We start from the raw sequence: 12,272 nt of genomic DNA, 5'->3' as shown, positions 1-12,272 counted from the left end.
GTTTACTGGGCTAATCACTGCTGTTCCTGTCTCATCGTATCTTCTCCCTAGAACTCAAGGGCTTAAAATAAGGATAATATTTTCTGTCAAACTTTCCTTGCCAGAGCAAGGATGAGACACAAAGAGATAAGCTGCTATAGCAACCCTCTGTCATTAAAGATTATACACTCCAAAAGAAAGTCATTTRTTGGTTACATTAAAGGTGAACAAATTCCCTTAAATTGAAGCCAAGTAGTAACTGACGTTGCACCTTTGTAACTGATGTTAGGGGTGGGTTCCCTAAAACCACACAACAAGGTGTGAGAAAAGTGAGAATTTGGGTTCTTTGAAAGTCTGCAGGAAAGCTACAGCTGATGTGGGGGCAGACAAAGGTTACTAGGAAGTCTCACACTGCTTTCAGTGTCAAATTGAGTGGTTTGGGGCTGAGATGTCTAGGATTGTCCCCACAATCCCTTTGAGGAAGTGGAAGGTATCAGACACAAAAATGCATCTGGTAGGTAYGCTGAGAGTTTCCCTGCACAATAGTTAATACCAATTAAAAATCTGTCTTTAACTGAAATAAAATGAAGACAAAGTAAATCTCTTGCATCCAGCACAAGTCCAGTAATATCACAGTTCGCCTAACTGGAAAACAGTCGTATACTTGATTTCATGACCCATATTTGCAAAATGTCAAATGTTCAGACATTTTTGTGTGACCTGTTGTATTCTGCTTTCTACTCACAGGATGGCTATATAGCATGGTACTTGCTTGTCCAGCAAACAAACAGCTCAAACTGTATTTCGCTTTACGTAGCTGAACAAACTTTTGCAAACAACAGGCATCTGATATCAAAACACATTCTTGGATTTTCAGATATTAGAGGAGAGTTTTCAGGTGTTACACCTTCAGCAACGCAGAAGCTGACATTAATGCCCTCACCAAAAGCAGCCGAACATGCTATCTGCAAAAGTTCCAGCAAATATTTGCTCTTAAATATATTTGCTGACACACATACATTAGACTTTCTCCAAAAAAAAAAAAAAAAGGATTTAAGATGATGTGTAGGAGAAGAAACATAATCAATTCTAAAAACATAAGTTATTTACTTTTTGACCTTCTATTTCTTATGTTACTCATTCTCAGAGCGTAAGTCTGACTGCCTACAGGTTCATGGCTATTTAAGAGAATAACGTAAAATGAGGCAATTGTGAAGTCATATATGCCTTCTATCTATCTCTAATTTTTTCTTCACAGCTCTCAGTCTGATTTTCCTTAAGCATTTATATCCTTGAAGACATTTTACCTTATGAGACTTTTAGATCTCCACAAAAATTCCAACAATGGTCAGATCTGCCCAAAGCTGACACAGCTTAACTCACTTTGCATTGCCTATGGTTGTACAGCTCATACTGTACACGTTTACCAACTAGGCAAAATGGATCTGAACATTGATCCCTATGTCAGAGGAAGTGACATTTCACATCTTTAATCCTAAATCTGAGCCATTGCCATATGAGGTATAAGCTTTAACTATACATCAAAACATCTACACAGAAAGCTCATCGTACTATGACACAGTGATACTGAAGAGTTCTTYGTTTTAAGAAATACAGTTTTTAGTATTTCAAGGTATGGCAAGTAACAGACAGGAAACAGGTCCAGACTGGTCTGATTTTTCTCTTTGTGAATTATTTTCTAACGCTACGTATGTAGGTGACTGAAGGACGTACTTTTTCTTCTCCATTCTCTTGTATTATTCACACCTAGCCATATCAAAGTCTCCTACAGCTAGAATTCTCTCTTTAAATTACCCTTTTCTTCCAAAAAAAAAAAAAAAAAAAAAAAAAAAAAGACATCCTGGCAGGATTTCTGATTCATCTCATGTAATATCTTGCTTCAGGACAATTACACAGGATGAGCATATCACTAAGCATAGCTGCAGCAGGATACATTAAAACTATTTGCTAAAGTAATAGAAACCAATCCCCAGCTTTCTATTACATATATCTGGGTATTAATCCATTCAACGCTGTGCTACTCCCAAGGTTTTTTGGTTTAATTTGGCATTATATGACAATTCTATGGCACAATTACCCTGAATAAAGTTCTGAGACACCACATTCTCTGGCTTACAATATGCGTTAGTCGAGATTTTTTTATTAAGAAAACTCTGGTACTAATGTGATTATCTGCACTTATTGACAGATTAGAACAAATTGCTTAGGTCTCTTATGTGATGCAGAGCAATAGTTGTATGTTTCACACAGCTGCTGCCATGTATTTTCAGGTTTTGCCCTTATCTGGCAAAAAATGTATTTGCTGCAGCAGTTCATAAACCTAACGCATCAAAAATGAATGTGGTACTACAGTCTGCATCAGTTTTATTCCAAGAGAAYTTACCAAGTCAGACTGAAACCACAGCATGAGATCAGGACTTTGGTGATTTCAGTCCTGCTGCCTATTAGTACACATTTTAGACATATGATTGAAGACTAAGGAATTAGCATATGGTCATTCAGCGGGCCAGTGGTTTGAAAAATTCCCTTCCAGTTGGCCGAGAAAAAATTAATTCTGCAAGTTAAGATAATTAAAGGTGTTCACGCCAGCCAGAGCTGACATGAGCAATGAAAGATTATAGAATCTAGTGACAGAAACAAATAAACAACATTTATTATTAATGTATACACTATAGCCATTGACATGTTGGTAACCTGCTAAACCTAAACATGTAATTAGGATAAATTTTAGTAATACACTGATGCACTTATTCACCTTTACATTTTTGACTGRTTGCACACAATTTGGCTGAGGGCCTGATGAAGAATGCATTCACAAATGCCAAAGAAAACCAAAGAACTTTGACAGCAGTCTGCAGACCTTTCTGAAAGGAATTTGCATTTAGCAGTGCATATTCTGTGAAATAATTTCTATAAAGCTAGACATTTATGACCACAAAAGTGAGACCACTCCTTACTTTTTCCCAATGACTATTTGCTGTGACACTGGTAAGGAGCAAGAAAGAACCTCAGGGCAAAGCTCCCCACTGATGTGACCTCTTGCTTGCCCAGTTGGTTGCTCTTCTCCTGGCCATTAAAAATGTAAACTGAGGTAATTTTCATAACTGGTTATATCAGGTGAATGCTCAAGATACTGCACTGACATATAAGACAAAACATACTAATATATAACTACTTAAAATCTTAATTTTAAGTAACATTCAGACCTCATTTTTCAATTTATTTCACAAACCTGTATACACCAGAGCAATGCACAGCTCCTGTCAACTTATCATCGCACAAGATTTCAGTCTCAGCGTTRTAATATAAATTTATTATCTTCATACCAGCTACTCATTACAGCCAGTAGCAGAAATGTGAAATGACACTACAAGGGCCAATTTATGTAACAATAATTGAAATGGGAAAGTCAATTGATATCAATTTCTACCCATCTTGGTGTAATGATCATGCAAACTACGATCTTAAGCTCTCTCGAATGTTGCAAACCAATGCAAAGCACAAAGATTTGACATTGCAGAAGTCTGTGAATGTGTATATATCCATCCATAAACACACACATGTATATGAATACACACAAAAATATGTATATATATACACACTTACAAACAAGGATTTTGCAATTATATGTCACATGCATAAAGGAGGTAGAAGTGATAATGCTATAAAAAACTGAAAGCAAAATTGATTGTCCAATGGGTCTTTATTGTCCCATCTTTTGGCCACTCTATCTTCATGCTTTAATCACAGAACCATCTCCCTCTTGCTTCAACAGCTCRTGTGTTAGTGATTCAAGTACTGCAAAAAATACTAAACTGATAAGCAAACCAAACAAAAATTACCTGCTACCCTAACAAACCTTCCATCAGGTAAATGTGCTCCTTTTTGGTGGTAGCATGTCTTGCTTCTAAAACACACTGTTAAACAGYAGCCATAATGAAGGATAACCTTCTGGGCAAAAGAATGTAAGCATATAGGTGGCCTGAAACTTGATGATCTCATGAAAAACTGCTTTTCTGAAGTATTTTCACAAACGTTGGCTGCTTTTTGGGAAAAATGTGTATGCCATCACTGAGACAAGTAGAAAAAAATGTGAAGTGGAAGTTAAACTGTAAGATTACCCYTGTAATCTAAAAACATACCAGTTCAACAGAATGACAACCCACTGAGGAAGACAATCAACATAGACTTTCTTATTATTCACATTTCTTCTCCTCCTCTTTTAAAGAAATAGATAATCTACAAGCATGTAGCTTGAACATGTCAGTTTAAATCATGGTATTTTTAATGCATTAAAATATAATAAAACCATAGACATTGCTAAGATACATTTAAAGTACCTTCTGCATCTCAGTAAGCGCACCGACACTCCAAAATGCTGCTTTAACAGTATGTATTCCTGATCAATTTAAAACTAAGTATGGACAATATATTTCTTTTTCCTTGGAATGATGTCTTTAATACACAAGTATCCTCTCAGTAGTGGCATACTAAAATACAGACCTGTTTTCAGATGTTAACATTACCATGATTTTATTGTCTAATTGAATCAGCACTATCTTTGCTACTAGGCAGGTGCTGTGGGTCTAGATACTGGATTTCAGTAAGGATGCAGCTGGCCAAACTTCTGATCCTGAATTCAAGGCAAAACATTTCAAATTATAGCAGGAAGCAAAGAATAAATATCACATAGTAAATCTGTACGCAGGGGCCAAAAAGGGCTGGCAAGATCTTTGCATAATTTTCATAAAACAGAAAGAAACAGAACATGCTCTTCCATGCCCTTCTACAGTAGGAGGATGGATTTCTTGTAATCACAACTTCACTGCAGAGAGAACAACTACTGCAACATCTTTTTCAGTGGAATACTGGCCAAACTATTTAAAATTAGACATCTGCTCATTTTATCCTTGTGTAGATATCTATGAAATACAGCCAGAATTGTCAATAAATCATGCCTTGAGTGCTAGGCATAGCTGTATTAGGTTGTTTGAGATGAAGCAAAAAGGAAATATGGTGATTACATACTTGAATTTCTTGCAGTGAAAAGTCACAAAATATTTCTTGGTAATTGAACAATTTCTGACCTCAGGTACAGAAGTGTAAATTCAGTCAGCTCTGCTCAGAGGAAACACTTCACATATAAGCTTGTTGAAGGCAGATCAGAATCTGGTTCTGTATTTACACAGAACAACCTCCTCTGCATTTTCTGAACATTTCTGCCAGGCATTAAAAAGCAAAGGTGATGTGGAGAAGCAATCAAGACAGACAAATATACCAATGTAGATTCAACCATTTCATAAAATCAGGCACATAAGCTAGTATTGAGAAAAAGAAAACAAAGTGATACGGCATATTTTTAAGACTTATGAATAAAGGTTGTTAAAGATGTCTTCATTTTATCCAGTGAGTGCCTCATGCAACAAAACAGTAGAAATTGAGAACTTCTGATTTTACTTTGAAAATACAGAGGAAAATGTGCATAATGTTATTATCTGAAAAATATCAAGAATAATCAGTCCCTATTCCCCTTACTTCTGCCTCACACTCAAAGATATATCTGGGAAGATAAAGTATAACACTGAGATTAGACTTACTGTAGGATTTAATAGTAGTACTTACATGAAAATACACATTCTTGCTCATTCTTTGAATAAAGMTGATGATAAAGAAGAGAAGGAAACAAATACTTTGCTTAACTTTGATAGCCTTYGGCACTTAATTACCTACCATCTTTGATATATGGAGTGTTTGACTGTGTGATAGTGCAGTACAACTTTTGCTTTGGTAACTGAGCAAAGTGAAACACACAGAATTAAGAGATCTGCCCAAGAGGAGTCTCTTCTAAAATGGAATATCTCTTCAGCATTTGCTAAATTAAAATYAGCAGTCTCTCACCAAATCATCCTTTCTCTTCCTCTCTCTCTCTTCTTTTTTCTTCCTTTTTTTTTTTTCCTACTATGTGTCAGCATTAAAGAAATAAGAACTCAATAAAAATGTCATGAAGTATTATCTCCAACAATATTTACCAAAGACAACTTAAAGCCTATGGCAGTTTTTCATGTTTTACAGTATCTATGATTTGCACTGGCTGTTGTAGGGAACTTCTGGAAGCTTCTCTAAACTCCACAATATTACTTTTGTTAAGAAACTATGTGTTTAGACTACCTTAATAATGCTAATCCCCGTGTGAATTCCAAGGAGAAATTAAGACCTGTAAGTGCATAGAAGAGAAGTCACTGTGAGAGATTCAGCTACCGATAGAACATTTTAGCCACATGAGGATACAAAGGTGAAAAAAGTATGCTTTTTATGGAAACATTTAACACTACAACAGGAATACAAATCAAGCTCCATTAATTTAGTTTTAAATTTTAATGATTCAGGATGAGTAGTTTCTGTAAAGTAGTATTTACTTAATGAAATATTAATATTTTTGCTAAAAGAATTGTAAATTGCAAAGTTAATGCAACAGTTTGTCTCAAATAAAACACCTCAAGTTGAAAAACATGAAAACACCCCACAACAAATCAAAATGAATCAGAATTTAAGAAGAAAATATTATCTTGAAAACTGGACTTCGGTAAACCACATCAATGACTTCATTGAACAAAAGACACAAATACATTAAAAGTAGAAGGAGAAAGTGTTCCAACTTCTTTTATACCTCAAATTACCATACTTCATCTACCTAAATAGCATTTAGCCTGAAGACAAGCTACATAGCTGGACTAGTAGRCAGACGTCTCAATGAAATGTTTATGTACAAAGAACTGAAGCACAAGTTAAACTTGCTATACCAGGTATATCCTGATCATCTCTTGGCTGTGTGGCAGGATTGGACCATCATCACACCAGTCTTTCTTTTTTCCTTCCAAAGTGGTTTCCTTCCAAGAGAAATCCAGATACACAGGCAGGGAAAGAGCCATAGTACACCCAAGGATCTCTTCTCCTTAGATAAAGCTCAACAGGAAACTTCTCGCACCAGAAATTAACACAGCAAATGAACTGTTGCCCTCCTAGGCAAATTCCTCTAGTATAACYTCAGGTAGACATCAACTGAGAAAGAAAATCTTCTGTAGCAACTGTCATTTCATTTTAGGAATACCTCGATTCTAAGCAGGCTCTCAGTTAAACCAAAACAAAAATATGGTCTCTGTACTCTAATAACAACATCTACAAAAAGTCAAATAACTGTAAGGTTAAACTGGCACCTCTTCTCAACACATTCAAGGCCTTGCACAAAGTCAAGCAGGAAGCCTGTGCTACGACCAAGGAGCRAACTCAAATCTCCAGAGACCTATGCAAGGGACCTATCACAGAATGTTCTGGTCTGGGTGAAGCTGCAGAAGGCTTCTTGCTCCCTTTGTTAGCAGTAACATTTTTTTCTTTTTTTTTTTTTTTTCACCTGGTCACCAACCATGTATTTTGCGGTCTTTGCTCCTCTCTTCTTACATGTTTACAGAAGGACTACCTCATTCATATGGCTATCTTTGCTACACGTATAAAAGTAAAGCAGGAACAGTGAGTGACACAAAAATGTCTGATCTTTGTTTTTCTAAAACTAGAAAAACCGAAGATCATCTAAAAATAAAAGTCCATTAGTTTCAAACAACAATGCATTACTGTCATTTTCCTAGCTGGCAACTGAGGACATCAGACATGCAAAAGTAATAAAATCTGCATAATCATCTGACGTGTCTATTAATGTAAAGAGCTTGGGTAGTCAGCACAAGAAATGTCAYAATGGAGCAAAAGAAGATACTATAGTTGTGAAGTAATAGTAGTAGTAGTTTCATGTATTAATTCTTGCATGGTTACAAAATACCACTTAGTCATTGTACCTGGCAAAGAAAAGCAAATACTGAATAAGAGAGACTCACATTGAGCTGAAGGTCATCTGTCCACTGGCCAACAAGCCGGTAGCCTGGGGTGCTGGTGTTCGTTGTATGGTACTGAAAGATGTCATAGCGTCCTGGCGCATCACCATTTTTATTAAACATCACTGGAGTGCCAGCACTGCCTGAGGAAGGAAGACAAAATCCAACCAACCAAAAAAAAAAAAAAAAAAAAAAAAAAAAAAAAAANAAAAAAAAAAAAAAAAAGAAAAGCCAAAGCTTTACAGTATCTGTTTTATTTATTTAGTCACAGTTGAAAGCTTTCAGACTGGCAACGTGTTTCAGGCAACGGCCATCTATCAGCCCAGCCATTTAAAATAAATACACTAGGACACTGTGGCATAATCCTAGCCCTCTTTCTGTGATTAATGATCCTACCCAAATGCACTGACAAATCTACTGAAAATAAAACAAAGCAAAGCTAGATCAGCCTTACTTCACTCTAACCTCACRTATAGCAAGAAACAGGAGAAGGCTTTTCTTCCTGACCTCCAGTCTTCTTCCCCATCCTTCTTCCCTTAGGGAGTTCTTTAGTGAAAATCATGCCCGTGAATGGAGCCTCTAAATGATTTTTTTTTTCCCCAGAAAATGTTCCATCTGTTTCTGAAAGATACTGCTGTCAGAAGTCAGCCCAGGTCTGGTGAATCTTGACTGGCATCCAGAAATAGCTTCCTCCTCCACAATATGTTCTTATTCCAGTAATCAGCATGCAGTTGAGATGGAAAAGAACAGAGTAAACTACAGGAAGATTATTCCTTGCACACTTCCTTATTTATCCTCTGTGACACTGATACAGGCTGAAAAGTATTTCACTCGGGACTGGTTCAGGATCAGGATCTGCCATCCTCCACYGCTGATGGGTGGGAGGTGAAGCCTCCAGTGTACCCAAATACAGTGCACAGAATTGGATCTCCCAAGGGCAAAGTAAGTCCACGGATCACAAGCACTTTGATAACTGAACTTCATTACAAGATTATTCCTTAGATAAGAAAGTTACGACCAGAAAATCTTCATTTTAATTACCATAGCAATAGTGAACCTTTCCTAAATGACAATTCAAAGCAATGCTGTATTTTCTCAGGGCTCTAGGTAAAAATTTCAAGAATGACACTTATCTCAAGATATATTAATACAGGTTTCAGCAGGGTAGAGTAATATTGTGTCAAGAYTGAAAATTATGACAATGCTCCCATATATACAAAGCTTCCTCCTACCCCATAACTTTCTTTTCCCCAAAGCAATGAAAAATCTCTTCTGTAGTAGCACTGAAATTTAAGATTATAGTTTTCTTCACAATTCCCATTCTTCATTGAATTCCAGCATGTGAAAGAAGATTTGAAGGAGTGAATTAGCATAGTTTCCATTCTAGCTCTAGTATAGTGCTCCTTGTCTATTCTACAGTCCTTCGGAGATCAGATAAAGAAGTAGGTCTCCCTGAATATCTCTCCACAGTCTCAGAAGGATTATGGCACAGCACTGAGCCTGGATACACAAACACATGTACAATTACAACACCCCACCAATGTGACAAAAGAAGCTAAGCTCTGCCCCTGGAAAATACACTTACAGAAATTGGTTCTTTTCCCCAGGGAGGGAACTAGGGACCCAGGGAGTGCCCAACAGTGAATTGCCAAAGGAAAATAAAAGGTTTATAACTACCACTTTTGCCATCATTCTCCTTCTCTGCTAAAAATCAAACCGCTTCTTTGAGCCCTGTGCTGGCCATGAGTCACCTGTATATAACCAAAGAAAAACACCAGGAAGCTGTGTAATCTCAGTTAAAGAAAAATAAGTAATCTTTTTAAATGCTGACCAAAGAAACACAAGTATGGAAATCAGTTGCTGCAAACCAATTTTAGCAGCTGAACAGTATGCAAAATTAGCCGGGCACCTATTTTCTCACAAATTATTTCTCAGCTTTAATAAAATGATGGAATGACCATCCATTCTCTTTATATGCAAAAGCTGTCTAGAGATGATAATGTATGAGCGTTCTTAAATATTAAAATGGCGAAAGTACAATAGTATATATGAATACCGTACTAATACCGTACTTCTATGTAATCTTCATCCCTTTTAGCTTTYTTTYTTTYTTTTTTTTTTTTTTTTTTTTAATAATAACCTTCCAAAATCAGGAAAGTAGAACTCAGACTTTCTCAGACTATTCATCTTAAAAGATGTAGTTAAGCGATTTCCTTCGGAGGAGGAAATAAAAATCTCCTGTAATACACTTTGCCATTCATAAGACAATTTATACAGAAAGGAAAAATATCCCTRACAAAAATGACCAAACTTGACCACTACAGACCAGATTTATTCCTACCTTTAAATCCTGCTGTTCCTATTGGTATGTTATTATTATTTTTTACTATATTAATAAAGATGTTTATTAGTAAAATGAAGCAAGAATCTGWGAGGGCAGGGCCTAATTTTTCAAAATTCAGGAACCTAATGCTGAGCACACGTATCTATGGAGGCGCTGAGGCAGCTATAGCAGAGCACAGGCTGCTGCGTCCCGGGCGGGACGTGGCCTGCGTGGCTGGCCGAGGCCCAGCGCTCCTTCAGTGCTCACCCTTGCAGGCCTGGAGCCTCACACAGTGTCCCCGGGGGCTGCTCTGGAGGCCCCTCCGTGTCAACCACGGAGCAGGCGATGTCTGCACAAGCTGCTGCTTTGTGAAAATTGGTATCAGTGGCTACCTCAGCCATTTCCGAAGGATATTTTCATTACTTTTCAAAATCTGTTTTTAGCTATAGATTTGGAGATCTATCTTTTTGCCTCCAGTTAAATCCAGGGTCTGTGTCTCACAGCAGAGCACTGAGCCCCTGGGTACCCACATTAGCAAGGTTTACGAAGGGGAAACAACATTAGATTGCTTGTAATGTTACCTGCTATGAGTGACCTGCTCTGGTGACTCTGGAGCTGAGCTCGGGTGAATCTCCCCCATGGGTATTAATGAAGCCAATAAAATTTCAGTAAAACACACAGAAGCAAGAAAATTCGCCAGTACTTAGGCTTGATTCATACAGTGCAAGGCAGAGGAAAGTAAGTGGAAGCCATTGACCTGTATAGAAGGGAGGGCTAGCATTGTAACTATCAATGCCACACAGCAAATGGCGGAAGCATCAGTGGACACAAAAGAAGTGGCTGTAAAGAAAAATTCTCCCATCCTCATTCCCAGAAGGTTTTGTGCATTTACTTCCACAGCCTGTTGGTCTAAATCACACAGTTCTGATTCTAAACAAATGAACCTGTCTCTTTAGCTGTCTTCTCCCTTGTCTTGAACATGAAGCTCAGTTGCATTTAGGGTACCAGATCTTGTCCTGCTAGCTTTCTCCAAGTAATGGAAACAACGTGAATAAAAAGGAGAGGAAAAAAAAAAAAAAAGACAAAAAAAGACAAAATAAAATATAGATATATGATGTATGTGCTGCTAACAAACTTCTAGGGCTTAAGTAGACCCTAGGCTTAAATATTTAATCACAAACAAGCTGAAGTTTTTCATTCATCTATTTCACCTATAGGAAATCAAAGTCTTCTGGAAATATTCTAAAACAGCAGCAGCAATTTCTATCTTTGCRCTGTAGTAGCCTATTGGCTACCTGGGATCCTGCAAAATTGAAATGTTTTACAAAACATCTAGTTCAAGTAAAGCCATACCAGGCTTTCAAAGAGACACTAAATAAATACGGTCTTCTACCACAAACTCTAGTGAAACAATAAAAACTTCCAATTGAATTAAACAAATAAATAAATAGACRAAAATTCGATAGAGAAAAACTTACACTGGTCAAAATGCTACTGATAAAATAGTCTTTTCAGCTCACCGTTGAAGTTAACGCTGCGTATGTACTTCAGCAGCTTCTTGCCTCCTGCCTGCTCCATCTCCGGGCAGACGCCYGGGTAATCGGCACAAAGGTCCTTGTTCATGTGATGGAGCGCATGCGCCATCGCATACACAGCATCGATCACAAACTGAACCTTCCCTTCTTGCTCATAATGGGAGTCTTTGCCAATCCTCTCCTGCCCTGTACATTAAAAACAAACACACATAACACACAGTAGTACAATTAGGAACAATATTTTCCTAATATCAAATACAAATTAATTCTCTTTGAGAACATTTTAAGAAATGCATGTTTTAGTTAATACAATACAAAGTTATGGGTTCACTAGAAAAGGAAAARAAAAGGCATTTATTTCTTGATAACAGAATTATCAATCCTTATTCTTTAAAGTTAATTATCATAATCCAGAAAGACAAATCCCACTGTACTTGCAAACTCAGAACTATAATCTACAGGGACCATCTTAGATAAAGGAAAAAAACACGGGCTCGGCATGTTCCCAAAGTACGTCTTTGAGTGAAGAAAGTA

General features: G+C 37.1%; 1 protein-coding gene across 3 annotated transcripts in view; it reads right to left on the bottom strand.

Moving 5' to 3' along the window:
• Nucleotides 1-12,272, bottom strand: part of GRM7 (glutamate metabotropic receptor 7) — a 252,643-nt gene that overhangs the window by 70,986 nt on the left and 169,385 nt on the right. For all 3 annotated transcript variants that reach the window (XM_026035376.1, XM_026035375.1, XM_026035377.1), the window contains exons 6-7: nt 11,724-11,924; nt 7,884-8,023 (exon numbers count right to left, since the gene is read on the bottom strand). In XM_026035376.1, the coding sequence (XP_025891161.1) occupies nt 7,884-8,023; nt 11,724-11,924 (341 nt within the window). The remainder of the gene's footprint in view (nt 1-7,883; nt 8,024-11,723; nt 11,925-12,272) is intronic.

Source organism: Nothoprocta perdicaria, unplaced genomic scaffold, assembly GCF_003342845.1.
Source record: "Nothoprocta perdicaria isolate Ctin4 unplaced genomic scaffold, notPer1 scaffold_16, whole genome shotgun sequence".
Classification (NCBI taxonomy): domain Eukaryota; kingdom Metazoa; phylum Chordata; class Aves; order Tinamiformes; family Tinamidae; genus Nothoprocta; species Nothoprocta perdicaria.
The sequence above is the reverse complement of the archived record's forward strand: the minus strand, read 5'-3'. Positions and strand labels throughout refer to the sequence as shown.